General features: G+C 54.0%; 3 protein-coding genes across 4 annotated transcripts in view; 2 read left to right on the top strand and 1 right to left on the bottom strand.

Moving 5' to 3' along the window:
- Window positions 1-5403, top strand: part of VPS35L (VPS35 endosomal protein sorting factor like) — a 98929-nt gene extending 93526 nt beyond the window's left edge. Inside the window, exons 30-31 of the mRNA XM_066275960.1 lie at window positions 4063-4209; window positions 4646-5403. Coding sequence (XP_066132057.1) covers window positions 4063-4209; window positions 4646-4744 — 246 coding nt within the window. The 3' untranslated portion in view covers window positions 4745-5403. The remainder of the gene's footprint in view (window positions 1-4062; window positions 4210-4645) is intronic.
- A 619-nt stretch (window positions 5404-6022) lies between these two features.
- KNOP1 (lysine rich nucleolar protein 1) lies at window positions 6023-22203 on the bottom strand. The gene is made up of 5 exons (XM_066275963.1): window positions 22085-22203; window positions 19276-20207; window positions 15787-15855; window positions 11310-11387; window positions 6023-9867 (listed from the first exon to the last, which is right to left on the bottom strand). Exons 2-5 carry the CDS (start codon window positions 20203-20205, stop codon window positions 9559-9561), a joined length of 1386 nt encoding a protein of 461 aa, XP_066132060.1. The 5' UTR covers window positions 20206-20207; window positions 22085-22203; the 3' UTR covers window positions 6023-9558.
- Window positions 22117-24748, top strand: part of IQCK (IQ motif containing K) — a 67623-nt gene continuing 64991 nt past the window's right edge. Inside the window, exon 1 of one of the 2 annotated variants that reach the window (XM_066275964.1) lies at window positions 22117-22416. In XM_066275964.1, coding sequence (XP_066132061.1) covers window positions 22230-22416 — 187 coding nt within the window. In that variant the 5' untranslated portion in view covers window positions 22117-22229. The remainder of the gene's footprint in view (window positions 22417-24748) is intronic. The other variant, XM_066275965.1, reaches the window with a different exon arrangement.

Genomic DNA, 24748 nt, shown 5'->3' with positions numbered 1-24748 from the left:
ACAGATAGGTTGATTTGTAAGCGCTCACCACTGTGCTGTCCTGCCTGCAGCAGGCAGTGCCGGCTTGTAGCCGCAGAGCCTGGGTGCAGCGGGCCGTCCGGGTCTGTGCACGTGCGCCTTGATGTTCGCAGGTCAGAACTGCCTGAGGATGTTTCTCAGGACGCATCCCTGTGGTTAAGACACATGGTGGCACCCAGCTCTCTTCCCTCGTCATGCTGACCACGGCTTCCGTTTTTACTCTTCATGTTTGTGTGCAGACGTGGGGGACAGGCGGGTCCCAGAGGCTGTCTCAGGTCTGGCAGAGCTGCTTGCTCGTTCAGACGCTGTGCTGAGACCATTCCTACTGCGCCAAGCGGGAAGCGGGGCCTCCGTGGCCTCCGGGTGGCCACAACAGCCAGCGTAGAAGGTGATCTCTGCCCAGATCTCTGCTTCCGTCTGATCAAACGGAGGCCCCAGAGCCGGCAGTTGCTGGTCAGTTCATGAGTCTGTGCCTGTGAGCTCGGGCCCTGTGCTGCCTGAGCCCATTGCTGCCAGTGACGCTTCTCAGTCACGCAGCTGCTTCTGTGACTGTCCCCTGGGCTAGGCCACTGCTCAGGTTAGGGATAAGCAGCTTCGAACACTGTCGGGTGAGGGCGGTTGGGCCTCTTCGTGATCTCTTGGCCACCCTCACCCAGCTGTGTTCGAAGCTGCTTATTGTGTTGTTTCTTCACTGAAAGACTTACATTTTTTATTTATATTCCAATTAGAGTTAACACAAAATAACATTAGTTTCAGGCATACGGCATAATGATTACACACTTATATAATGTATGCTTGGTCTGGAACCCACCTGACACCACACACACTTGAGACATTGGCTGTATTCCCTGTGCTGTACTTTGCAACCCCGTGGTTACACTGCAACAGTGACTCTGTACTTTGCAACCCCGTGATTACACTGCAACAGTGACTCTGTACTCTGCAACCCCGTGGTTACACTGCAACAGTGACTCTGTACTTTGCAACCCCGTGGTTACACTGCAACAGTGACTCTCGCAACCCCGTGGTTACACTGCAACAGTTGCAACCCCGTGGTTACACTGCAACAGTGACTCTCGCAACCCCGTGGTTACACTGCAACAGTGACTCTGTACTTTGCAACCCCGTGGTTACACTGCAACAGTGACTCTGTACTTTGCAACCCCGTGGTTACACTGCAACAGTGACTCTCGCAACCCCGTGGTTACACTGCAACAGTGACTCTACTCTGCAACCCCGTGGTTACACTGCAACAGTGACTCTGTACTCTGCAACCCCGTGGTTACACTGCAACAGTGACTCTGTACTCTGCAACCCCGTGGTTACACTGCAACAGTGACTCTGTACTCTGCAACCCCGTGGTTACACTGCAACAGTGACTCTGTACTCTGCAACCCCGTGGTTACACTGCAACAGTGACTCTGTACTCTGCAACCCCGTGGTTACACTGCAACAGTGACTCTGTACTCTGCAACCCCGTGGTTACACTGCAACAGTGACTCTGTACTCTGCAACCCCGTGGTTACACTGCAACAGTGACTCTCTACTTTGCAACCCCGTGGTTACACTGCAACAGTGACTCTGTACTTTGCAACCCCGTGGTTACACTGCAACAGTGACTCTGTACTTTGCAACCCCGTGGCTACACTGCAACAGTGACTCTCTACTTTGCAACCCCGTGGTTACACTGCAACAGTGACTCTGTACTTTGCAACCCCATGGTTACACTGCAACAGTGACTCTGTACTTTGCAACCCCATGGCTACACTGCAACAGTGACTCTCTACTTTGCAACCCCGTGGTTACACTGCAACAGTGACTTTGTACTTTTTAGTCCCTTCACTTTTTTCACCCAGGTCCCCAACTGTTCGTTCTTTGTACCTGAGTCTTTTTCTGTTTGTTGGTTCAATTTTTAGATTCCACATATAAGTGAAATCATATGGTATTATCCTTCTCTGATTTATCTTACTCAACATAATACTCTCTAGGTCCACGCTTGTTATCACAGTGGTAACATTCATTCTTTTTTATGGCTGAGTAATACTCCATTTTCTGTATGTACCACCTCTTCTTGATCCACTCGTTTACTGAGGGGCACTTGGGTCGCTTCCATATTTGGCTGTTGTAGAAAGTGCTGCAATGAACATGGGGGTGAATATATCTTTCTGAATTAGTGTTTTGTATTTCTTTGGATAAATTCCCAAATATGGGACTGCTGCATCATACGGTAGTTCTCTATATTTCTGAGGAACCTCCATACTGTTGCACCAATTTACAGTCCCACCAGTAGTCCAAGAGGGTTCCCTTTTCTCCACACCCTCATCAACGCTTGTTGATTTATTGGTGAATAGATTGCCATTGTGACAGGTATGAGGTGATACCTCGTTGTGGTTTTCATTTGCATTTCTCTGATGATTAGTGAGTGATATTAAACGTCTTTTCATGTCTATTGGCAAACTGGATGACTTCTAGAAAAATTTTTGTTCTGGTCCTCTGCCCTTTTTCAATGGATTGCTGGGGCTTTTTGGTGTTAAGTTCATCTGAGTTATTTATAAGTTTTGGATATGAACTTCTTTCTGGATATATCATTGGAGAGGATCCTCTTCCATTCAGAAGGTTGTCTTGTTTAGTTGATGGTTTCTTTGCTGTGCAAAAACTTTTTAGTTTGACGTAGTCCCATTTATATTTTCTTTTGTTTCCCTTGCCCAAGGAGACATATCCATAAAAAATATATTCTAAGAGCAACATCAGAGTTTACTGCCTGTTTTCTTCTAAGAGTTTTATGGTTTCATGTCTTATACTTAAGTCTTTAATCCACTTTGAGTTTATTCTATGGCATAAGTAGTCTCTTTTTATTTCATGTCTCTGGACAGTTTTCCCAACACCATTTATTGAAGATTGTATATTGTTATCACCTTTGTCATATTACTTGACTATAAAGGCATGGGTTTATTTCTGGTCTATTCTGTTCCATTTTTATCCAATCTATGTTCCTGTTTTCACACCAGTACCATGCTGTTTTGATTACTATAGTCTTGTAGTATAGTTTGATATCAAGTAGAGTGATACTTTCAATTTCATTATTCTTTCTCAAAGTTGCTGTGGCTATATGGACTATATAAATTATAGGATTATTTGTTCTAGTATTGTGGAAAATGCTGTGGATATTTTGATAGGGATTACTTTGAATCTATAGATTGCTTTCAGTAGAATGGACAGTTTAATGTTAATTCTTATCCATGAGCATAGTAGACTCTTCCATTTATTTGTGTCTTCTTTCAATTTCTTTCTTCTATGTCTTATAGTTTTCCGAGCACATCTTTCACCTCCATGATTAAATTTATTCATAGGTATTTTCTTTTTCTTTTTTTTCTTTACAGGGACAGAGAGAGAGTCAGAGAGAGGGATAGCAGGAACAGAGAGAGAGATGAGAAGCATCAATCATCAGTTTTTTGTTGCGACACCTTAGTTGTTTATTGCTTTCTCATATGTGCCTTGACTGTGGGCCTTCAGCAGACTGAGTAACCCCTTGCTTGAGCCAGCGACCTTGGGTCCAAGCTGGTGAGCTTTTTGCTCAAACCAGATGAGCCCACACTCAAGCAGGCAATCTCGGGGCCTTGAACCTGGGTCCTCTGCATCCCAGTCCGAGGCTCTATCCACTGCGTCACTGCCTGGTCAGGCTATTTTATTCTTTTTGCTATAAATTTTGTATCTTGCTTCTTTACTCAATTCATATATCAGCTCTAATAGTGTTTGTTTGTTTAGTGGAAACTTTAGGGTTCCCTCTATACAGTATCATATCTACAAATAATAGTTTCATTTCTTCTCCAAAGCCGAAGGGCTTGGCGTGCCTCATCTCATTCAGTCCTCACTTGTCCTCTGAGCTCGTCCTACAGTCTTCCTACGGATGAAGCAGCAGGGACTCGGGGACATCAGCAGTTTGTCCTCTGGACGATCCACGGTCAGCATTTGAACCCAGGCCAGCATCACCATGGGCCCAGCCCCAGCCCATTGCCAGACGGTGACCTCTCTGTTCTGTTTCAGGCCCTGAAGCGCCAGAGCTTGTTGGGTCTCTCCTTCTTCAACAGTATCCTGGCCCACGGGGACCTGCGTAACAACAGGCTCAACCAGCTCTCTGTCAACCTGTGGCACCTGGCACAGCGGCACGGCTGTGCGGACACCAGGACTATGGTGAGACACTGCCGCGGGCCCCTCCGCACGCCCGAGGCACAGGGGTGGTGGGCACCACAGCCCAGGGGCTGGAGCACTGCCTGGTGTCAGCGCAGCGTCAGCGCCTGGCCAGCAACAGCCCTCATTCCCCCCTTTTAGAAAGGTGCCAGGTCCAGTTCTGCAGGGCCACTTCCTTGCTCTACAAAATATAACAGTATTAAAAGTTTATTCCCTCTGAATAAAAAGTACACATATGAAAAGATCAATCATTCCTGACCACATCCAAATCTGATTTTAAGGGCAATTTGTAATCTAAGATGTTTTATTTAAAAAGATTTGGCTTGTTTTTCCCCTCCCTTATCTTCAAAGACTTGACCTGTTCACTTGCAGCCTTGGGCTCCAAGGACAGAGAAGGGTGAGCTGGAAAGGGGTGACGGGTCCCTCTTCTTCCTCCCAGGTGAAGACTCTGGAGTATATCAAGAAGCGGAGCAGACAGCCAGGGATGGCTCATCTGACAGACCTGGCCCTCAGGCTTCCTTTGCAAACGAGGACCTGACCCTGGGACCCTCCACCCAGGGGCGCTGGTGCCAAATCCAGAAAGGCCTGCTTTTTACTTTTACACACACACAGTTGGTTTAAGCTTTGGCCTCTACCCAGATTACTCTGTTAGCGAAGAACTGGAATTGTAAGAGCATTAAAATCCAGTTGTGTTCATTTAGTGGCAGAATACAAGCAACAGCTTTCTGCCAGGTGTCTTTAATTGGAAAAAGAACTTTAAAATAGCCACTGTTTCCTCTCCCCTAATTTGAATCTCGAATTAAATGTTGCCTAAACCATCTTAGAGGATTTATAAAAGGCAGATGATTCAATTAATTCCTTTTTCTATCAAAAATCTAATCTCCCAACTGGTGGTGGCACAGTGGACAGGGAATTGACCTGGACACTGAGGTCCTGGTTTGAAACCCTGAGGTTGCCACTTAAGCATGGGATCACAGCCACGAGCCCAAAGGTCACTGGCTTGAGCAAGGGCTCACTGGCTAGGCTGGAGCCCTCAGTCAAGGCACAGTTAAGAAGCAATCAATGAACAACTGAAGTGACACAGCTAGGTGTTGATGCTTCTGCTTCTCTCTCTCAACAGTAAATAAACAAACAAGCCCTTCATTGGACTCTTAGGACATAATCTGTAATGGAATAAACCTCCTGAAGGAAGATTTATGTTCATGGCTGTTACCATTCTCTTCATCCAGAAGAAAAAGAATGTGTCTAAACATATTGCCTGGTTAACTTTGTAGCCATAATTCTAAAAAGCACGATTCTACTTACTAGCTTGGTGGAATCTGATTCTTGCATTACCACTAATGAGCATTTTATTTTGAATCAGTTGAGTATTAAAATAGTGATTGATGGGTACTCCCAGCCTAGAAAATGCATCCAAGTTGTAGATTAAAAGTACCCCAAACTATTGTATTTTTCAAAGTATACACTTTTCAAATTACAGACATTTGTCTATATACCCTGTGAGATACATGATCATTAATTCACACAGCTAATCTCAGTAAAAGTGGATAATTGAGAAAATAACGCTGAGGTGGCCAGTTTGAAAGCCTGGGCTGGCTCGGTCAAGCCACTTACAAGAAGCAAGTAGGAGTTGATACTTCCCACTCCTTACCCCCGTTCCTTTCTCTAAAACCAATCAATAAAACCTTTAAACATATGTTCTGTAGATTTTCTGGCTAAGGAATTCTGGTGAGAAATGGTCGCTGAAGGACAGCAGGTGCTGAAGAAGGTCCTTCACTGGACAAGACATGCACAAATGCAGAGCACGCTGACATGCTCAGGTGTCCCCAAGAAACCTTTATTCACAACATTATTCCCAAGACCCCTTTACGATACACTATTTAAATTTTAAAAGATGACAAATTCACAAATTTTGTGTTTGAAGTCGTTTCTTCTACTGTAGCTTGAGCACGTCAGCCTGAGTCCCCAGCCCGAGCCAGCAGGTCTGACTGCTCTTCCTCTCTTGGACTTGGAGCTTCCACAATAGGTCAGTGACACAGACTCCGAGAGCTTCTAAGTTATGCTCCCTGGCAAGGCAGAGGCTGAGGTTTTCTATGCTCACGTGGTTTTCTCCAGCCCATGACTAAATCAATTAGCAGTCCCTGAACACCACAGCCTCCATGGGGTGAACTCTACTCTCATTACAAAGCAGGATGGAACACTAACAAACCCTAAGAATTTTAGTAAATGAGGTAAAAATGAGGAAAACTTACGCATGATACCTGTATTCATTTTCTATCACTTCTTTAACAAAATACCATACACTCAGTTGTTTAAGACAGTTTTATCACCTTACAGTTCTGCTGGTCAGAAGTCCACTCCCAGCCGGCCTCACTGCAGAACGGTACTGCCGGTCCTGGTTCCTCCGGGGCAGAGCCCCCTTCCTGGCCTTTTCCAGCTTCGAGAGGCCGCGTGTGTCCCTTGTCGTGGGGTCCTTTCCGCCACCTTCACAACCAGCAGTGGCTTGTGGAGTCCTTACCAGTCTCCACACGTGTCCCCCTCTTGTACATGAAAGAACCCTTGAGATTGGATTGGGCCTATCGGATAATCCAGAATAATCTTATTTTAAGGTCATCTAATTAACAACCTTAATTCTCTGCTACTTGAACCCTCTTTTGTACCCTAATGTAGTCACAGTTCTAATGATTAGGAAGTGGATTATCTTGGGGGTTTCTGCCAGCTGCAAACCCACTAGTAGTTCTAAGTTTATAGAACTGAATGAGCGGTTTATTTTAGAGGAGAACTGTTTATTTGGGAAATACTTTTCGTCTGGTTGTAGAGGCAGCCTTGGGGCTGGGCCTGGTGGACAGAGTCAGAGACAGAAAGAATAAGGTGGCCAAGAATCAGGACCTGCAGGGGACACTGGGAGGGAAGGGTCTTGCCAGAGGAGGGCCCTTCAGTAAGATACTCCTGAGGGAGAAAGTCAACAAGCGAGACAGACCTTGGCCACACTAGATGCCCCCGCCCATCCCGATTCCGAGCAGAAACCCAAACCTGCCTCGTTCCAATGGAGGCAGGCTGTGTTCTCAAAGTCAAGACATGAAGAACGTGGAAAACACCCCAAAAAGGCTGCAGTTTGCGGCAGGCGCCGGACAAGGGGTGGCAGGCTGGCTGAAGCCAACGTGGTTCCATCTACAAAGGACAGGAGCCCGGCTAACACCGGTCAGACCGTGAGTCCACTCCAGACTGGAGTCTGTCACAACACTGACCTCTGAGCAGTGGCAGTCTGCACACACAGGTTAAGTCCAGTCTGGGGACACTGTGACACCTGCTGTCCTGGCTGCCCGACTTTTCTAGCTGGACCCGGCTCAGGAACAGACTGCAACAAACTTGACTGACCTCTTCAGACACTGGTCCGAGTACAGAAGTGAAACCCTGTTGGACTACTTATACTAAAGAACAAGAGGTGAAAGGCCTGACCACACCTAAGAGGTATCCACACCTAAGAGGTATCACTGGGGACAAGAGTGGACAGTCCTTCTTCAGAATCACCGAAGAGATGGCTGACCACAGTCCTTCCTCCTGAGCTGAGGTAGGGCCACAGGAGTGTGATCTCTTGGCCAGATAGAAACAAGGAGCAGCCAGCTGGCTCCCTTTACACAACAGGAAGTCCTGTGACGCTGGTCAAGGCCAGCAGGGTTTAGTCCCTCGGCAGAGGAAGTGCCCAGAGGAGCTGACTCCAACGCAGAACCGCACACTCTGGCATTTGGATGCTTCTTCCATTTTGGATAGATTCAAGGTTGAATCCATGAAAGGTCAAATTCGTGGCCTGAGGGCAGTGGCCCACCCTAGTTACTGCTCGTGCAGATCGGTGGGACTGGACCTGGCCTCTGCCTGCTCAGTGCCCGGGCCGGCCGGCCTGCCTGCCCTCTGCCTGTTCGTCTGGCCAGCAGGCAGTCCTCACCTTTCCTCACTGATCGGCCTGAGGGAACCTGCCATATATCGGGGGCTGTTTCTGGCACGGGCAAGAGTTATGATGAAAGGTCTTGAGGGGCTTCTGGAAGTTTCCTTGAGCCACAGGCTCTCCTCCTTCCTCTGGAATGTTCTAGTGTCTGGATAAGCTGCCTGGAATTGCTACGGCTGTCTCTCCAGCCTGATGAAGCCTCTGCTGACGATGGAACAGAGATAGAATGTTTCCTTGGAGCTGCTGGACTCCCCTCCATCAGGACTCCCTGCTGTCTGAGCTGAGTCTCCTGGCTGTGGGGGCCTGCCTGACACGGGGTGTCTGTAGGAGGCATCAGGCCAACTGATGTAAAAATGGCCCGATGAAAACCTGTATAACGGGGCAAAATGCTAGGGGAGCGGAGAGGCGGCCGTATCACGCTGGTCCGTGTCTGGAGCACTGTGAGGCTGACTTGATTCCAGGAGATGGGGCAACTGATGAGACGACTTCTTGTCATTCCCACATGTCTGTCCTCCTGACATTTAACCTCTACCAAGAAGTCACCCGGGATTCCTTCCTCGTGATAGAAGAGACTCTATAATCGACACAACCCTGGGAATCTGCGATTGGTTCCTGTGTAGGACTAACCCCTTTTAAAATGCCCTGCTCAGAACCCAGTTAAAGCCAACACAGGAAACCCAGGTTTGATGCTAGGGTTGGAAAGCAGGGGGCGTGAATGATCAGACTGGTTTAGAAACACGTTTCCTAGCAACAGAGGAAGCGCAGGCCCACCCGCGGGGTGGCCACTCAGATGCTTCCTTGCCGGCAGCAGCTCCAGGACAGGAAGTCAAGCTTGTTACTTTGGGTTCTCACTAATTCCACTTCCTGTCTGAGATTAGACTTCTGTCCCTTCCATAAGAAGACCTTTTAATCCCCAGTGAGTAATCCAGGAGAAATTCCAGGAGGGGACATTCAGAGGGGTGACGCGATGGAAGGCTGGACATACACAAGTACAGCCCTTGGCACTTAGTGTCTGGGTGACCCTGGCAATGTGGCTACTTTATCCCTGAATCTGTTTCCTCATCTACAAGATGGGGATGTAACAGCACCTATTTCATTAATAAAATTAAACACATTAATGCAAGTGACACACATTAGCACGTGTCTGGCACGTACATCCTGGGACTCCACACGTCTGCTCTTCACACACGGGTGTCCTCAGATGGGGCTGGAAGGGTCAATACAAAGCCAGTGGTGGCCAGCCACGACCATGTTCTCCTGGCTCTGAGACCGGAGCTGCCCCACAGCTCGTCCACGCACATCCCAGAGTGGTCCTCGCCTCTGTCGTTCTAGGAGACACCGACAGAGGCTTTCGTCTGCATAACTGAGTCAAAGAAGCAATTCTGACTGGGGAAACTTGATAATAGGATTTAATCTTCAAACTTGACCGACTTGGAGGCGCTCCTGTCGATATAGAAAACCTTGTTTGCGGTGGGGAAGCCAAGGCCAGCGCGCCGGCTGCTCTTCCAGCCCTGGGCCCGGTCGTAGTCCTGCTGCAGGCTCTGCTGCAGCCTGTCGGCGGCCCTCCTGCTGAGCGCCATGTTGGGCCTTCCAGTGGCGTCGGGGGCGCAGCTGAACGACGGGGGCCGGTTTTTAAAGCCACCCATAAGTTTGAGAAATTTCAGTTTCTGTTCCTCGTTTTCAAAACTAGCAGTGTCCCACTGGCCAAACTGAGTTCCCTGTGTGAAGAGGAGAAGGTGTTATTTCTGTCCTTGCCCAGCCCATGTAGCAGGAGGACACGCGAGTGAGTGTGGCTCTGGCGGGTACAGTGCTCAGAACCGCTCAGGCTTCTTCACTCTCCCGAGAGCCCGATGAGGGTGCTGTCACCACCCCGCCCCTTCCCCTGCTCAGGAAACGGAGGTCTGCAGTTGAACTAGGACACAAGCCGCATCTGACCCCCTAGGGCCCCGTCGAGTCTGGCCAACACCAGAGCAAATTCACACGCCCAGCTGCACTTTACTTCTCCCCACTAACTCACAGCAAACAGCACGCACAGCTCACCTCCCACACAGCTCACCCCCCTGCACAGCTCACCCCCCCACAGCTCACCCCCTGCACACCTCGCCCCCCGCACAGCTCGCCACCCGCACAGCTCGCCCCCCGCACACCTCGCCTCCCCGCACACCTCGCCTCCCTGCACAGCTCACCCCCCTGCACACCTCACCCCCCTGCACAGCTCATCCCCCCTGCACAGCTCACCACCCGCACACCTCACCCCCCCCGCACACCTCGCCCCCCGGCACAGCTCGCCACCCGCACAGCTCGCGCCCCGCACACCTCGCCTCCCCGCACACCTCACCTCCCTACACAGCTCACCCCCCTGCACAGCTCACCCCCCTGCACAGCTCACCCCCCGCACACCTCACCCCCCTGCACACCTCACCCCCCTGCACACCTCACCACCCGCACAGCTCACCCCCCCCCGCACACCTCACCTCCCTACACAGCTCACCCCCCTGCACAGCTCACCACCCGCACCACCCGCACACCTCACCTCCCTGCACAGCTCACCCCCCTGCACAGCTCACCCCCCTGCACACCTCACCCCCCTGCACACCTCACCCCCCTGCACACCTCACCCCCCTGCACACCTCACCCCCCTGCACACCTCGCCTGACCAGCTGGCACTCACCCATCATCCTCCAGTTTCAATTATTTAGAGGATGGAGAAGGGCAAGTATCAATTTGAAAGGCATTTCTCTTCCCAAAAGCACTAAATTTTACAGCAGAAAGGGAGTGGAGGCCAAGAGAAGGGGTCACAGCCAAGCCGGAGGCTGAGCCAGACCAGACACTCAGGCTTCCCAGTTCCTGTCCCGGGCACACCGCCACCCCTGCCCCCTGCACCAACCACCCACGCTCAAGGAAGTGCCAGGGAGCCCCTCGGAGAAGGGCCTAAAAGACCCCCTTCCTCCCCGTCTGTGGAGAGGCAAACCAGCTCCCCAGACGACGAGGGTGCCGAAGTCATGCAGACCAGGATCAGCGAAGGGAACGAACTCCAGACAAGTTCTGCGGCGGACGCAGCGGCTGTGTTGGGCCACCTTGGTCTCCTGTCACTGCGGCCAGGAGCGGGGCAGGGCTCACGAGGCTCAGTGCTACCTCGGAGCTCGGGCATCAAACTTACTGTCCACTTCCGGGCTTGGGCGGCTTCCGTTTTGCCTGACTCACGATCAATCTCTTCTTGCAAGGCCTTTCGCCTCACCTGAGCAAGGGAGAGAAAAGAAAATAAACGTTTTCCTTTGAGCTTAAAACTTAGAAAAAGGTGGGGCATTTTCCTAAAGTGGCCTCTTAGCATCTTGCCGGCTGCGATCCTGCGGCCTACAAAGCAGGCAGGCCTCGCTTATCCTTGCTTAGCCGGTCCTTACGAGTGAGCGTTCAAGGGCAGGAAAATGCTGAGCACAGCCCTCCCACAGACACAATGTCCACCGGCCCTGAGAGCAACCGCTCCCGAGAAACAGCTGAGGGCCGACTGCGCAGCTTCTGCACAACCACTAGGAGAGAGGCCCAGAGGACGCTGCGGGCTGGGAGCCCTCTGGGAGCTCGGGCAACACCCAGGGACAGGAGGAGCCCGTGAGCGCCACTGTTCGCCTTTTCCCTGAGCCTGGACAGGGGGCGGGAGCTCTAGCGGGTTCTCTGGGCCACCTGCAGGGCAGCCACGGTGAGAACCCAGCCACCCGCCTGGGCCACGCTCCAGCAGGACAGGAAGGGCCCCGCCTGGAATCAGTCTGGCAGGTGCATCAGAGTGCCGCTTCCTGTACCCACTCGGTGTGGGGCACATGCAGACCGCCCCTGTCCAGAGTGCAGACCGCCCCTGTCCAGAGTGCAGACCACCCCCATCCAGAGTGCAGAGTGCAGACCGCCCCCGTCCGGAGTGCAGAGTGCAGACCGCCCCCGTCCGGAGTGCAGCGTGCAGAGTGCAGACCGCCCGCCCCCCCCCCTCCCCCGTCCAGAGTGCAGAGTGCAGACCGCCCCCCGTCCAGAGTGCAGAGTGCAGAGTGCAGACCGCCCCCGTGCGGAGTCCGGAGTGCGGAGTGCAGACCGCCCCCCCGTCCAGAGTGCAGAGTGCGGAGTGCAGACCGCCCCCGTCCAGAGTGCAGAGTGCAGACCGCCCCCGTCCAGAGTGCGGAGTGCGGAGTGCAGACCGCCCCCGTCCAGAGTGCGGAGTGCGGAGTGCAGACCGCCCCCGTCCAGAGTGCGGAGTGCGGAGTGCAGACCGCCCCCGTCCAGAGTGCAGAGTGCAGACCGCCCCCGTCCAGAGTGCGGAGTGCAGGCCGCCCCCGTCCAGAGTGCAGAGTGCAGACCGCCCCCGTCCGGAGTGCGGAGTGCGGAGTGCAGGCCGCCCCCGTCCAGAGTGCAGAACTGGGAAGCTGCAGACCCTGCCCAGAGAGCTGCCCCGCCTGGAGACGGCCTGGAACCAGCCGAGGCTGCGGTGTGCACACGGGGGTGCCCTGTGCAGAGAAAGCGCAGAACAATTAGGGTGCTGCCCTGGGCCTGCCCAGAGCAACCCTGCTCACACCCAGCTCAGGCAATAGACAGCACCATATACATACCAGGCAGCCCTGCCCAGGTCTGAGAGAAAAGCAGGCCCATGCCAGGATGCCCGACCAGCAACCAATACCCACTGGCCATGCAGCACAGCAGGCACTGTGCACACCCCACTTGATTACAACCAGCCTGTGAAAACAATCTGGCACAGAGAAGCCACCTTTTCAAGACTGGGAGAGACAGCTACTTCATTTACCTAACAGGAACAAAAAGAGAAAGTCAAACAAAAGGGGGAGATAGAAGAATATGCCCCAAAGGAGGGAATGAGAAAAACTCAATGAAACAGAGGTCAATGATTTGCCTGATAAAGAATTCAAAGACATGGTGGTAGGATGCTCAACAAGCTCGAGGGTGGAACAGAGGGACGCAGAGAGCAGAAACACAAAGAACCACAGGAGACACAGCTACTAGAAAACAAAACATAAAATGGCAAAAACACAGTAATACTTGGAGATCTCAACACACCGCTGACAGCTTTAGAAAGCTCATCCAAGTAGATAATCAATTAAGAAGTATCAGCCTTAAACGATACATTAAACCAATGGACATAACAGACATTTATAGAATATTTCACCCAGAACATCAGAATATACATTTTTTCCCCAATGCGCATGAAACATTCTCAAAGATAGACCAAAATTGGGCTACAAAACTGACTTCAATATACTAGAGACTAAAATTATACCAAGCATATTCTCTGACCATAAGGCTTTGAAATTAGAATTCAACTGAAAAAAGGAAGTAAAGAAACCCACAAAAATGTGGAAATTAAACAACATACTTTTAAAAAATGATTTAGTCACAGAATAAAAGCAAAGATCAAAAGATATATACAGAGAAATGAAAATGACAACACAGAATATCAAAATTTCTGGGATGCAGCGAAAGGAATGAGAGGGAAATTTGTATCATTTAATGCAATCCCCATTAAAACCCCAATGTAATTTTTAAAAGAAATAAAACAAAAAATTCACCAGGTTTGCATGGAACCATAAGAAACTTCAAATAGCCAAAGCAACCCTGAGAAGAAAGAATGAAGCAGCTGGAGGCATCATTATACTCCAGAGCCATGATAATCAAAACAGCACGGTACGGGCAGAAGGACAGACAGACAGACCAATGGAACAGAATCTTGAGCCCAGAAATAAAACTACATATATACACAGACAGTCTTCAACAAGGGGACCAAAACCACACACTGGAGAAAAGGGGCCTCTTGAATAAAGGGTGCTGGGAAAATGGAAAAACCACATGCAAAAGAATGAAACTTGACTACACATTGTCCCCCTGCACAAAAATTAATTCAAAATGGGTGCATATACACAACAGAATATTACTTGTCCATGAAAAGAATGAAATCTTACCATTTGTGAAAACAGGGATGGATCTACAGGGTATTATGAGAAGTGAAATAAGTCAGAGAAAGACAAATACCACACTATTTCCCTTACTTGTGGAATCTAAATGAATAAAACAAATAATTCCCTAGATGCAGAAAATGAGTGTCCGGTCACGGGGCTGGGGGCAGTGTGGGTGGAAGGGGTGAAGCAGCAGCGGAACACTCGTGGGGACGTCCAGTGCAGCGCAGGGAGCAGTCAGCAGTGGAGCGCGCAGGTACGCACGCTGACCAGCGGGCACCAGGCTTAGCAGGGTGATAACGCCATAATTACATATGTGTCTAGTCATTATGTTATACACCTGAAACTAATGCAATAGTGTGTGTCAACTGTAACTGGAAAAACAGTAAAATTACACATATGTAACTAGAAAGGGTAAATCTGGATGAACCTGACAACAAAGGGTCAACAGTGGTTATTAGGTGGTAAGATTTGAAGTTACCTTTTCTCTGATTTTTAAACAATGAACTTTTAGTAGCAATGGGAAAGACAGAGCCCAGACAGAAAACTCCACTCACACTGAGGTAGTCTCTGTCATCCAAAACGGTTAAAAACATTTTTTTAAATTGTCAGGTATTCAATACATGCAGATGTGCAGGGGCGTGCCGACTCTCGGGGTCCTGGTATTGTGCTGAGCTCTGCAGGGCTGAGCACCCGGAAAGGCCTGGACCTCGGTTGGTCCCGCCCCACAGCCCTTTCTGTGTGGCTGGCACGCTGCACGACCGTGCCCTGCAGGAGTCTGGGAGCTCTTGTCCCTCATGCCAGGCCCTGGACATGGTGTCTCCCCAGTGGGCCTCAGCCCTAAGACGACCCTCCAGGGCCCCAAGGCAATCCTTCCACTTGGAACCTCGGAGGCACTTGTAGGCCTCCCTCCTCAGACATAAGTGCACATGAGGCCTCTCTCCTGGAGGAGGGCTGGGGCCAGGGCCATCTCCACGCCACACCCTCCTGCTTCACTCCAGCAGGTCCTTGCTGACCAAGCGTGAGGAGGCTGTCAGGAGGCCGCCACTTGTTACGCACAGGTATGCCTATGCGGCAGGTCCTGCCGAGGGCCTCACCACACCACCTCCTTCGGTCTCCTCCTGTCTGAGGGTCAGTGACACTGGTGATTACCCTCGGTCCTCTCATCAGCAGTGGTCCAAGGCCAAGCCTACGTGGTTACTACGCTGTCTGCCAGGCTTTGGGGTCCTGAGTTGTGAAAATACCCCAATGCCAGAAAGTCCAGCTCCTTTACAGGATGCACCTACCAGGGGATCTGGGAGAGAAAAACAGCAGCTGGTCCACAACAGAACCATGTCTCTAAACGCTCCTGGCTTGAAGCCGGGTGGTGGCAACAAGTGGGCCTGGCTGAGCCTGTGTTGTGTTCCCTGCCCTGGCTTTAGGTCTCAGGGACACGACCCCTGCTTTCCCTGCAGGGTTACAGGCAGGAGAGCCTTGCTGAGGTTCTGAATCACCGGATGTTCCCTCCGCCAATGCCCTGGCAGTGGAAGTGTCTCCCGACGTGGGTGAAGGCCACAGGGTTCCCCGCCATGGGACTGGTGCCCCAGAAGCTGGCCAGGTGGCCTCTGCAGCCCCGCGTGCTCCTGAGACCAAGGATCCTGTGGCCTGAGAGGGGAAGAGAGAGCAGACGCGTGGGAGGGAGAGGAGGGCTGGCCGTACCTGGTCTATGTGCGTCTCGTCCATGTTGCCCTTCTTTTCCAAAACCACCTCCAAGTCTGTGTCGGGCTCCTGCAGAGCAAAGGGAGCAAGCGTCACGCAGATGCTGGCCTCTGTCCCGGCAGCCGTCCAGGGTGAGGTCATGAGTCCAGGGAACACCCACGTCCCAAGCACCAACCCACAACCCACCACCTACAGAACATGACACCCTAACCTTCCATCCCTCTCCCCCCCTCAAACTGTGGTACTGACCTATTTCACAGATGAAACTAGGATTCAGAGGGGTGCAGTGACCATCATGGGGTCACCCCCACAGCTCAGGGACAGGGCCGACACTAACCCAGGTCTCATGACTCAGGCTGGGTGCTGGCCTTTCCTGCCAGAAGCCACCTGACCTCTGAGGGTGACAGCAAACCAGCAAGACGAGAGGCCGAGGGCCCCACTGATAGTGGGAGCAAGGGTGGGGGCAGAGGGGACAGCAGGGCCAGGAGAGCAGGGGGGGGTCAGCATGCCCAAACCTGCCCAACTCCCCTCCACACTGCCCACCCCACTCCCAGGGCCCGGTCACCCAAACCTGCCCAGCTCTCCTCCACACTGCCCACCCCACGCCCAGGGCCCGGTCACCCAAACCTGCCCAACTCTCCTCCACACTGCCCACCCCACTCCCAGGGCCCGGTCACCCAAACCTGCCCAACTCTCCTCCACACTGCCCACCCCACGCCCAGGGCCCGGTCACCCAAACCTGCCCAGCTCTCCTCCACACTGCCCACCTCACGCCCAGGGCCCGGTCACCCAAACCTGCCCAACTCCCCTCCACACTGCCCACCCCACGCCCAGGGCCCGGTCACCCAAACCTGCCCAGCTCTCCTCCACACTGCCCACCCCACGCCCAGGGCCCGGTCACCCAAACCTGCCCAACTCTCCTCCACACTGCCCACCCCACGCCCAGGGCCCGGTCACCCAAACCTGCCCAACTCTCCTCCACACTGCCCACCCCACGCCCAGGGCCCGGTCACCCAAACCTGCCCGACTCCCCTCCACACTGCCCACCCCACGCCCAGGGCCCGGTCACCCAAACCTGCCCAGCTCTCCTCCACACTGCCCACCCCACGCCCAGGGCCCGGTCACCCAAACCTGCCCAGCTCTCCTCCACACTGACCACCCCACGCCCAGGGCCCGGTCACCCAAACCTGCCCAACTCCCCTCCACACTGCCCACCCCATGCCCAGGGCCCGGTCACCCAAACCTGCCCAGCTCTCCTCCACACTGCCCACCCCACGCCCAGGGCCCAGTCGCCGCCTGCTCTGCCTGGAAAACGAGGAGTCTCTACCCCCTGCTCCCCCAGCCCCGACTCAGGCCCACTCCACATGCAGCTCAGGTGACCTTTACAAATCTCAGCCGAATACGCCGTCACGCCTGACCAGGTGATGACGCAGTGGATAGAGCGTCGGACTGGGATGTGGAAGGACCCAGGTTCGAGACCCCGAGGTCGCCAGCTTGAGGCGGGCTCATCTGGCTTGAGCAAAGAGCTCACCAGCTTGGACCCAAGGTCACTGGCTCCAGCAGTGGGTTACTCGGTCTGCTGAAGGCCCACGGTCAAGGCACATGTGAGAAAGCAATCAATGAACAACTAAGAAGTCGCAATGCGCAACGAGAAACTGATGATTGATGCTTCTCATCTCTCTCCGTTCCTGTCTGTCTGTCCCTGTCTATCTCTGCCTATGTAAAAAAAAAAAAAAAAGAATACGCCGTCACCTTAAATGCACGAAACTTTATGTCAATTATATCTCAAAACAAACAAACAAAAAACCTCTCAATCACATCATGCCATTCCACTCCCTAAAACACTTTGAGAGTGCCCACCGTGTTGACACAAATTCCAGATTTCTGTGGCCTCTGCCCCCCCCTACCCCCCCAGCCCCGCCCCTGCTCCTCCCAGGGCCTCGCACCTGCAGATGGACAGGCCCCCAGGCCCCGCCCAGGTCTCAGCTCCCACAGGCCAACCTCACTGGCCGGCCTGCCTGCGGACGGGGCTGTCCTCTCAGAGACCTCAGGCTGCCCACGTTCCCTGACCCTTCCAGTACAGCGGCCACACTCCCCTCAACCCCCAACAGCTCCGCTCTCTCACCCCACCTGGCGGACCCTGAAGACACAGGGCGCTCCTGGCTCGGGGCTGCTCTGCCCGGCACAGGCCCTGTCACCTACTAAGCAGAGGAGCTGACTACTTGTCACTGGGCTCCTGGCAGGAAGGGTTCTAGATTCTGATGGGGGTTGGGCTCCCAAACCTCTGGGGTTCCTCCTAGAGCCTGAGTTTCGGAACAGAGGAGGAGACTGCTGAAATCAAGTCTAATGGTGGACGGGGGCAACCGGGAGAAATCTAGGACCCAGCACCCCTGTCCCCCACAGCTGCACTGGGGGAGCTGAGCACAGGCCATTCGGACACCTTCCTACTGACCCAGCCCCTGAAGGCTCGTCCCTCAGCCAGTCTACCCGAGCCCCTCTTCCTGCTGACCCAGCCCCTGAGGGCTCGTCCCTCAGCCAGTCTACCCGAGCCCCTCTTCCTGCTGACCCAGCCCCTGAGGGCTCGTCCCTCAGCCAGTCTACCCGAGCCCCTCTTCCTGCTGACCCAGCCCCCGGGGGCTCGTCCCTCAGCCAGTCTACCCGAGCCCCTCTTCCTGCTGACCCAGCCCCTGAAGGCTCGTCCCTCAGCCAGTCTACCCGAGCCCCTCTTCCTGCTGACCCAGCCCCTGAGGGCTCGTCCCTCAGCCAGTCTACCCGAGCCCCTCTTCCTGCTGACCCAGCCCCTGAGGGCTCGCCTCTCAGCCAGTCTACCCGAGCCCCTCTTCCTGCTGACCCAGCCCCTGAGGGCTCGTCCCTCAGCCAGTCTACCCGAGCCCCTCTTCCTGCTGACCCAGCCCCTGAGGGCTCGTCCCTCAGCCAGTCTACCCGAGCCCCTCTTCCTGCTGACCCAGCCCCCGGGGGCTCGTCCCTCAGCCAGTGCTGCACGGACACCTTCCTGCTGACCCAGCCCCTGCGGGCTCGCCCCTCAGCCAGTGCTACCTGGACACCTTCCTGCCGACCCAGCCTGAGGGCTCGCCCCTCAGCCAGTCTACCCAAGCCCCTCTTCCTGCTGACCCAGCCCCTGAGGGCTCGTCCCTCAGCCAGTCTACCCAAGCCCCTCTTCCTGCTGACCCAGCCCCTGAGGGCTCGCCCCTCAGCCAGTCTACCCGAGCCCCTCTTCCTGCTGACCCAGCCCCTGAGGGCTCGCCTCTCAGCCAGTCTACCCGAGCCCCTCTTCCTGGGCCCGACCCAGCCTTCGCCAAGGGCTCGACAGCTCTCAACTCTCCAGTTTCAGGTCAGTAAATCCCTTTTCTGGCTCGAGTGAGTTGAAACAGGGTCCTAGAAGCTAAACCACCGAGTTGCCCGTGTGCCCACACGCCCGCCCACCTCCACCCAGCTCTCCCGTCCAGTCCGCCTGGAAGGACAGACTACCTCCTCCCAAGGCTCTCCTGCTCCTCTGCTCTCTTTCCTCTTCTTCTTCTTCTTCTTTGGAGCTGACTCCTCCATGTCCGGCCGCTCTTCCTTTTTACTGGACTTCACTTTCTTCTTCGCCGGGGCCTTGGTGCCATCTCCTACTGGGATGCACTCTGAAGCCTCGGCTTTGCCTGGCTTCTTCTTCCTGCCTTTCCGCTGGCTGCCCTCCACGGCCCTGGAAGGCCTGGGGTGACCGAGGGGTGCGTCTCCCTCCTCTTCGAGTTCCTTTCTCTTCTTCACCTTCTTGGTGCGCTCCCTGGGGCTCTCCTGCTTCCTCTTCCGCCCCACGGCTACCTGTTCCTGGCCACCCTTCCCCACTGGGCAGGTGTGCCCAGCATCGCTGGCCTCGCAGAAGCCAGGGTCCCTGACTGAAAAGGCCGTGGCCTCCCGGGCCTTCTTCTCCTTCTTGTGTTTTTTGAGCTTCTTGCCAACTCGGGTCACTTCCTCACTGTGTCTGGGATCCGGGGAGGTCTTCATCCTCAAACCAGGGGACGTGGCCAGAGGACACAAGGACTTTCTCTTCTTCTTCTTCTCCCCGCCGAGGAACTCGGATGGCCCCCGAGCCTGTGTCCTGGGGCTGGGAGGCTTCTCTGTCCCCCTGGCACGGGGCGTGGTCTCAGGGTCTAGGTGTTCCTCACAGAGGGGGCTGTGGCCCTTCTTCTTCTTCTTCTTCTTCTTCTTCTTCACTGGAGTCGTATCGGGCGTCTGTCCTCGGGTCACATTCTTCAAGGTTGATGTGGCTCTTAGAGGACAGACCTCAGAGAAATAACTGTTATTGTTTAAAACTGAGTACTGAGTCTCTGGCTCTTTGACGGCCACTTTCTTCTTCTTCTTGTTTTTTTCCAGAAGCCCAAGGCCCAGGTCTCCCTTGTGGCTCTTGGTGATCATTCCTGAAAAAAGAAATAGGACATATTATCCCTACACCAAGTTGCCCTGTGCACAATTCAACTAGATTTACCAAGAGTCACATTTCTCTGAGTCAATGGTCTCAAATACTAGGGAATGATTCCTGTGGAGCAAAGGGAAACATGAGCAAAGAAACTGAGTGGAGCTACATTCAGACAGCTCCAGGTTCAAATCCAAACTGCTCCCTTACCCTAAGATGTTCCCCTGTTCTCCCTGAAGCCTTAATTTCCCCACCTGGGAAAAGGAGAGAAATGCCACTTCTCAGAGGGCTACTGGAGAGGATAAAGGAGACAATCTGTAGAGTGGGCTTGCTACGTTGTTGACTCCTTTTCCTAAACCCCTTCCTCAAATCTCTAAGCCTCCTCACTCGTTCAACAGAAATTTCCCACCTGCCTACCCTGGTAGGAAAAGGTCAGGAGCTTCTCCACCTCCTAGCTTTCTTCAGCCTCAGAGCCCAGGGGGTCCACATGGGGCCAGCCTCACTTTCAGCAGCGTCAAAGCGCCAGGCCAGGCCTCTGGTGGAGCACAGGTGCATTCCTAACCACTGCAGGGACACCTGGAGAGACACGTTGACTCCTGTCTGGTTTTCTGCAGACCTTGGTGACAGACTTTTGCGGGGCCAGTTCCAAACCGCCGTAATAGATAGAACGAGCATCGTAAAGCCCAGGAGCAGTCTTTTTTGCTGGTGGGGGTGGTGCTTTCTGGTTGTGAAAACACATCACCCGTGAAGTGCAATAAAACAGTCTGCCTGAATTCCCAGGGCCTAACTCTGCACCTCGCACGAGGCAGGTGCTCAGACATACGTCCTCACTGAATGAGGGATGAACAGTGAAGGTAGAGAGGAACAAGAAGCCATCACGAGGCAAGCAGGTGTGGGAGGGGAGAGACGTAAAACACAGATGACACAGGTGATGAAAGCAGAACAGCAGTCACGTCAGGGTCACGGAGAGCTTCTAACCTAGACTACCGGCTGTCCGGGAACTTTCTGAAGGTCAGTCTTCCAGCGCGGGCAGCGGCAGGACCCTGGCGCTAAGCCTGGACACAAAGGACCTGCAGGCCGTGCGGTGGGGGGCTGGGGGCTGGAGGCACGCGGGTTTGAACAGAGGACCTGAGATGTCCAAGTGGAGACATTCGCTGGCCAGGCGGGTGCACGAGTCTTGAGGCTCAGAGGGGACGAGGCCAACATGGGCGACCTGGATTTTGGAATTTATGGACGGTACTTAAGCGTTCAGCAGAAAGAGCCTGGGACGGGACTTGAGAGAGGGACACTAAAAGACGGGCAGAGGACGGGAACGAGGGACGGACGAAGGAGAGGGGTCAGCCACGAGCGCCTCCGACGGACGAGTGGCCACTGGAGCCGAGGACCACAGAGAAGCGGGGGGGATCCTGGTCAACCCTGTCCCCCTCGCTCCCCGTCCCCGCCGTCCCGCACACGGCAGCGTCCAGCCTCCTCCGCAGCGAAGACCGCCCTCTCCGTCCCGCGACCCCAACGCCGAAGGGGGAGGAATGGAGTCCGCCGGGGGGCCTCGCGAGAACCGGTGTCCCCGGCGCGGCCGCCCCGTCTCAGAGACGTGCACGGGGAGGCCCTGGGTCCCCAAGGCCGGCAAGCGGCACACGAGGGGCTGGACAGCGGGCCGCGGGGCTCGGAGCCGGTGCCCCGCACGGGAGCACAAACACACTGGGAGGAACACGCTGGGGGCTCGGCTCCCAGGGGAGGAGGGCTTCCTGGAGGCGGCGGCCCCAGGCGGGGCGAGCGCACATCGGAGACCCGGGGGCGCGAACGTGGCGGCGCAGGGCGCCCGCTTTTCCCTCCGTGCGCCCCCGCATCCCGAGCCCCATCTGCAGACCCCGCCACCCTCACCTGCAGGCCAAAACTTCGCCTCCGCAGGAGAACCCGCTCCGCCGTGACCCGGAAGTCGACCTCGAGACCCTGGCCAGCCGCCGCGAGTTGTTGCTTCTTCCGGGTCACGGCTGAGAGGAGCGCGGTTGCCGTGGAAACCGCAACAATGGCGGCTTACGGACGGGTGGGCATCCGCACGGCTCAGCGGGAAGAGCTGACCGGCTCCTTAGAGTCGCCTCTCACGCCCAGGACGCCAGTGCCCGCCGTGGGCTCCGCGTCCGGGGAGCGGCCCGTGTCGCCGGGAAAGGCTGCAGAACCGCCGAGCAAGAACCTGTGGGAGCAGATATGCAGGGGTAGGCGGTGTGGCGGCGAGGGGCGGGGCTCCGACGAGGGGCGGGACTGACAAGGGGGCGGGACTCCGGAGGCGCGGCCGGCGAGGGGCGGGGCTCTGATGAGGGACGGGGCCTACGAGGGGCGGGACTCCGGTGGCGCGGCCGGCGAGGGGCGGGGCTCCGGGGCCGACGAGGGCCGGGGCTCAGATGAAGGGCGGGGCCTACGGGGCGGGACTCCGGCGGCGCGGCCGGCGAGGGGCGGGGCTCCGGGGCCGACGAGGGCCGGGGCTCAGATGAAGGGCGGGGCCTATGGGGCGGGACTCCGGCAGCGCGGCCGGCGAGGGGCGGGACCGCGGCACCGCGTCTATTGGGCGCCTCCTGTGTACCTGGTGACTGACGTGCGAGGCTCCCCGCGGGCGCGCTGCGGAACCGCCGAGCTGCCCACGTGGGACCAGGAACTCGCGGGGGTCCCTCCTCCGGCTGCCGGCGGCATGGACGGGGCAGGCTGGGGAGAGCGGCGTACAAGCGGACCAGGGGGTGCGGATCAGCGGTGCTGAAACCTCACCCAGTAAACCGGGAAGCGTCGCTGGGGTGGAGATGGGAAATTGTTGAGAACGCCGGCTCCCGAGAGCCCCACAGAGCCCCTCAGGGGGTGCAAGAATCCGCGCTTTGAATGCGCTCGCCGGGGATTCTGATGGTGGTCATCTGTGGCCCCCCACGTGGAGCGTCCACGTCTGGACAGACTTGGGTTTTCAGCCATCTCCACTTCTGACCTTCCCGTACGATCACCAGACGAGCCCCCTTCCTTTGTGCCCGATACATACCGTTTGTCCTGAGGCCCGATTAAAAAAAAAAAAAGACTCCTCGTGCGTTGGGCGAGTTGTGTAACGTTTTACTTTTTTATGGCGTGAGCGGGATGCACCTGACTGGGCCGCAGCACAGAAAGCATGTAGCAAATTCCCCAAATTACAGCAGGAGTTCAGTAACTGTAGCTAGTAAGAAGTCGTGCTAGGTGCCCCCCCCCTTTTGTTTTCCTCCTGAGGTCGAGAACTCAGATTTTTCATGCATCATCATCACCACCTCAGCTGTCTGACACAGCGCCATCTGGTAGAACTTTTCCAATGTGGTAGCCCTAGCCACATGCGGTTATTAAGCACTTGGAATGTGGTTACTGCAACCATAGAACTGAACTTTTTATTTTACTTGAGTTAAATAAATTTAGATAGCCACCTGTGGCTAGGGGATATCTGTCCTGTATTGCACAGGACAGGTCAGCAAATGTGTGTTGAATAGAAAAAAGAATAAATGCACCAGTATATGAGTCGAGGTAGAAGGAGAGAGTAGTGAGCTGAGAAGAGGAAGAGAGAATAGTGGACTCAGAGTTGATAGATGCCCTCAAAGGCCTTTCTCTACAACTTGCATCGACTACTCAAATTCCTTCTTCAAGCATAGCATCGCATTATGTCCAGAAAATTCTGTTTCATCTTAAATGTCCTCCTTGTAATTTTATGTCCCTATCTCCTTGGAGCTATGACCCAGCATGCTAATCACTCTACCATAGAGAAACCGGTTGGGCATTTGAAGGTTGTTATTGTGACGGTCTTTTCCCCAGAGCTTTCTATTTCCCAAGCCAAACAGCTCTTAATACAGTCGCTCCTGACGTTCTGTTAGAAAGCTGCTCAGACTTCCTGTAAGAGAGGACTAGACCTTGTACCTGCCTCACACAGCCGCTCTGAGGATCAAGCAAGGTGATGTGTGTGAAGGTGTTGTTCAGCAATGTGCCGGGCATTTAGAACTACTCAATAAATGTTATTGTTGCAAAGAAGTGTGTTTTAGAATCATAGGATTTATTTTGCCCAAACAGGCCTGTCCAGAGAAGACAAACACAAAGGGTTTTGATGCCTTTAGGAGAAGCAAGTGAATCGATGCCACTTACTGAACATGAAGTTAATGAGAGCAAGATGGCGAATGATACACACCGGTCCATCAATGATTATTACGAGCTAGATGAATAAGCCCAATTTCTTAAAACAAATATTCTAACAAATGCAATTTTCTAAAACAATGAGTACATTGTTTCTCTCTCTCTCTCTCTCTCTCTCTCTCTCTCTCTCACACACACACACACACACACACACACAAACAACCCACGAAAAACAGGCTTTGTGATAATCCTGTGTTTGAGGTTAAGTATTACATTCCGTTTGGTTATCACCATTTAAAAACCAAATTCTCACAACAAACAGACCTGTCAGAAACTCAGTCTCAGGAAGATGAGATACAGAATAGGTTAACATCTAACTTAAGCATGACTTTTATTCTACCTGACTACTATGTGTTTGTCGGGGCGTAC

Source organism: Saccopteryx bilineata, chromosome 4, assembly GCF_036850765.1.
Source record: "Saccopteryx bilineata isolate mSacBil1 chromosome 4, mSacBil1_pri_phased_curated, whole genome shotgun sequence".
Classification (NCBI taxonomy): Eukaryota; Metazoa; Chordata; class Mammalia; order Chiroptera; family Emballonuridae; genus Saccopteryx; species Saccopteryx bilineata.
Note: the sequence above shows the minus strand (reverse complement) of the source record. Positions and strands in the feature narration are given on the sequence as shown.

What these genes read in the sequence shown, in the direction of transcription:
- KNOP1 (XM_066275963.1), bottom strand. Translation starts at nt 20,205, where the DNA reads ATGATCACCAAGAGCCACAAGGGAGACCTGGGCCTTGGGCTTCTGGAA. An exon ending in CAGGAGAGCCTTGGGAGGAG is followed by an intron (nt 15,856 to 19,275) that starts GTAGTCTGTCCT and finishes TTTGCTCTGCAG; the next exon opens with GAGCCCGACACAGACTTGGA. An exon ending in CCCAAGCCCGGAAGTGGACA is followed by an intron (nt 9,868 to 11,309) that starts GTAAGTTTGATG and finishes CTCTTCACACAG; the next exon opens with GGAACTCAGTTTGGCCAGTG.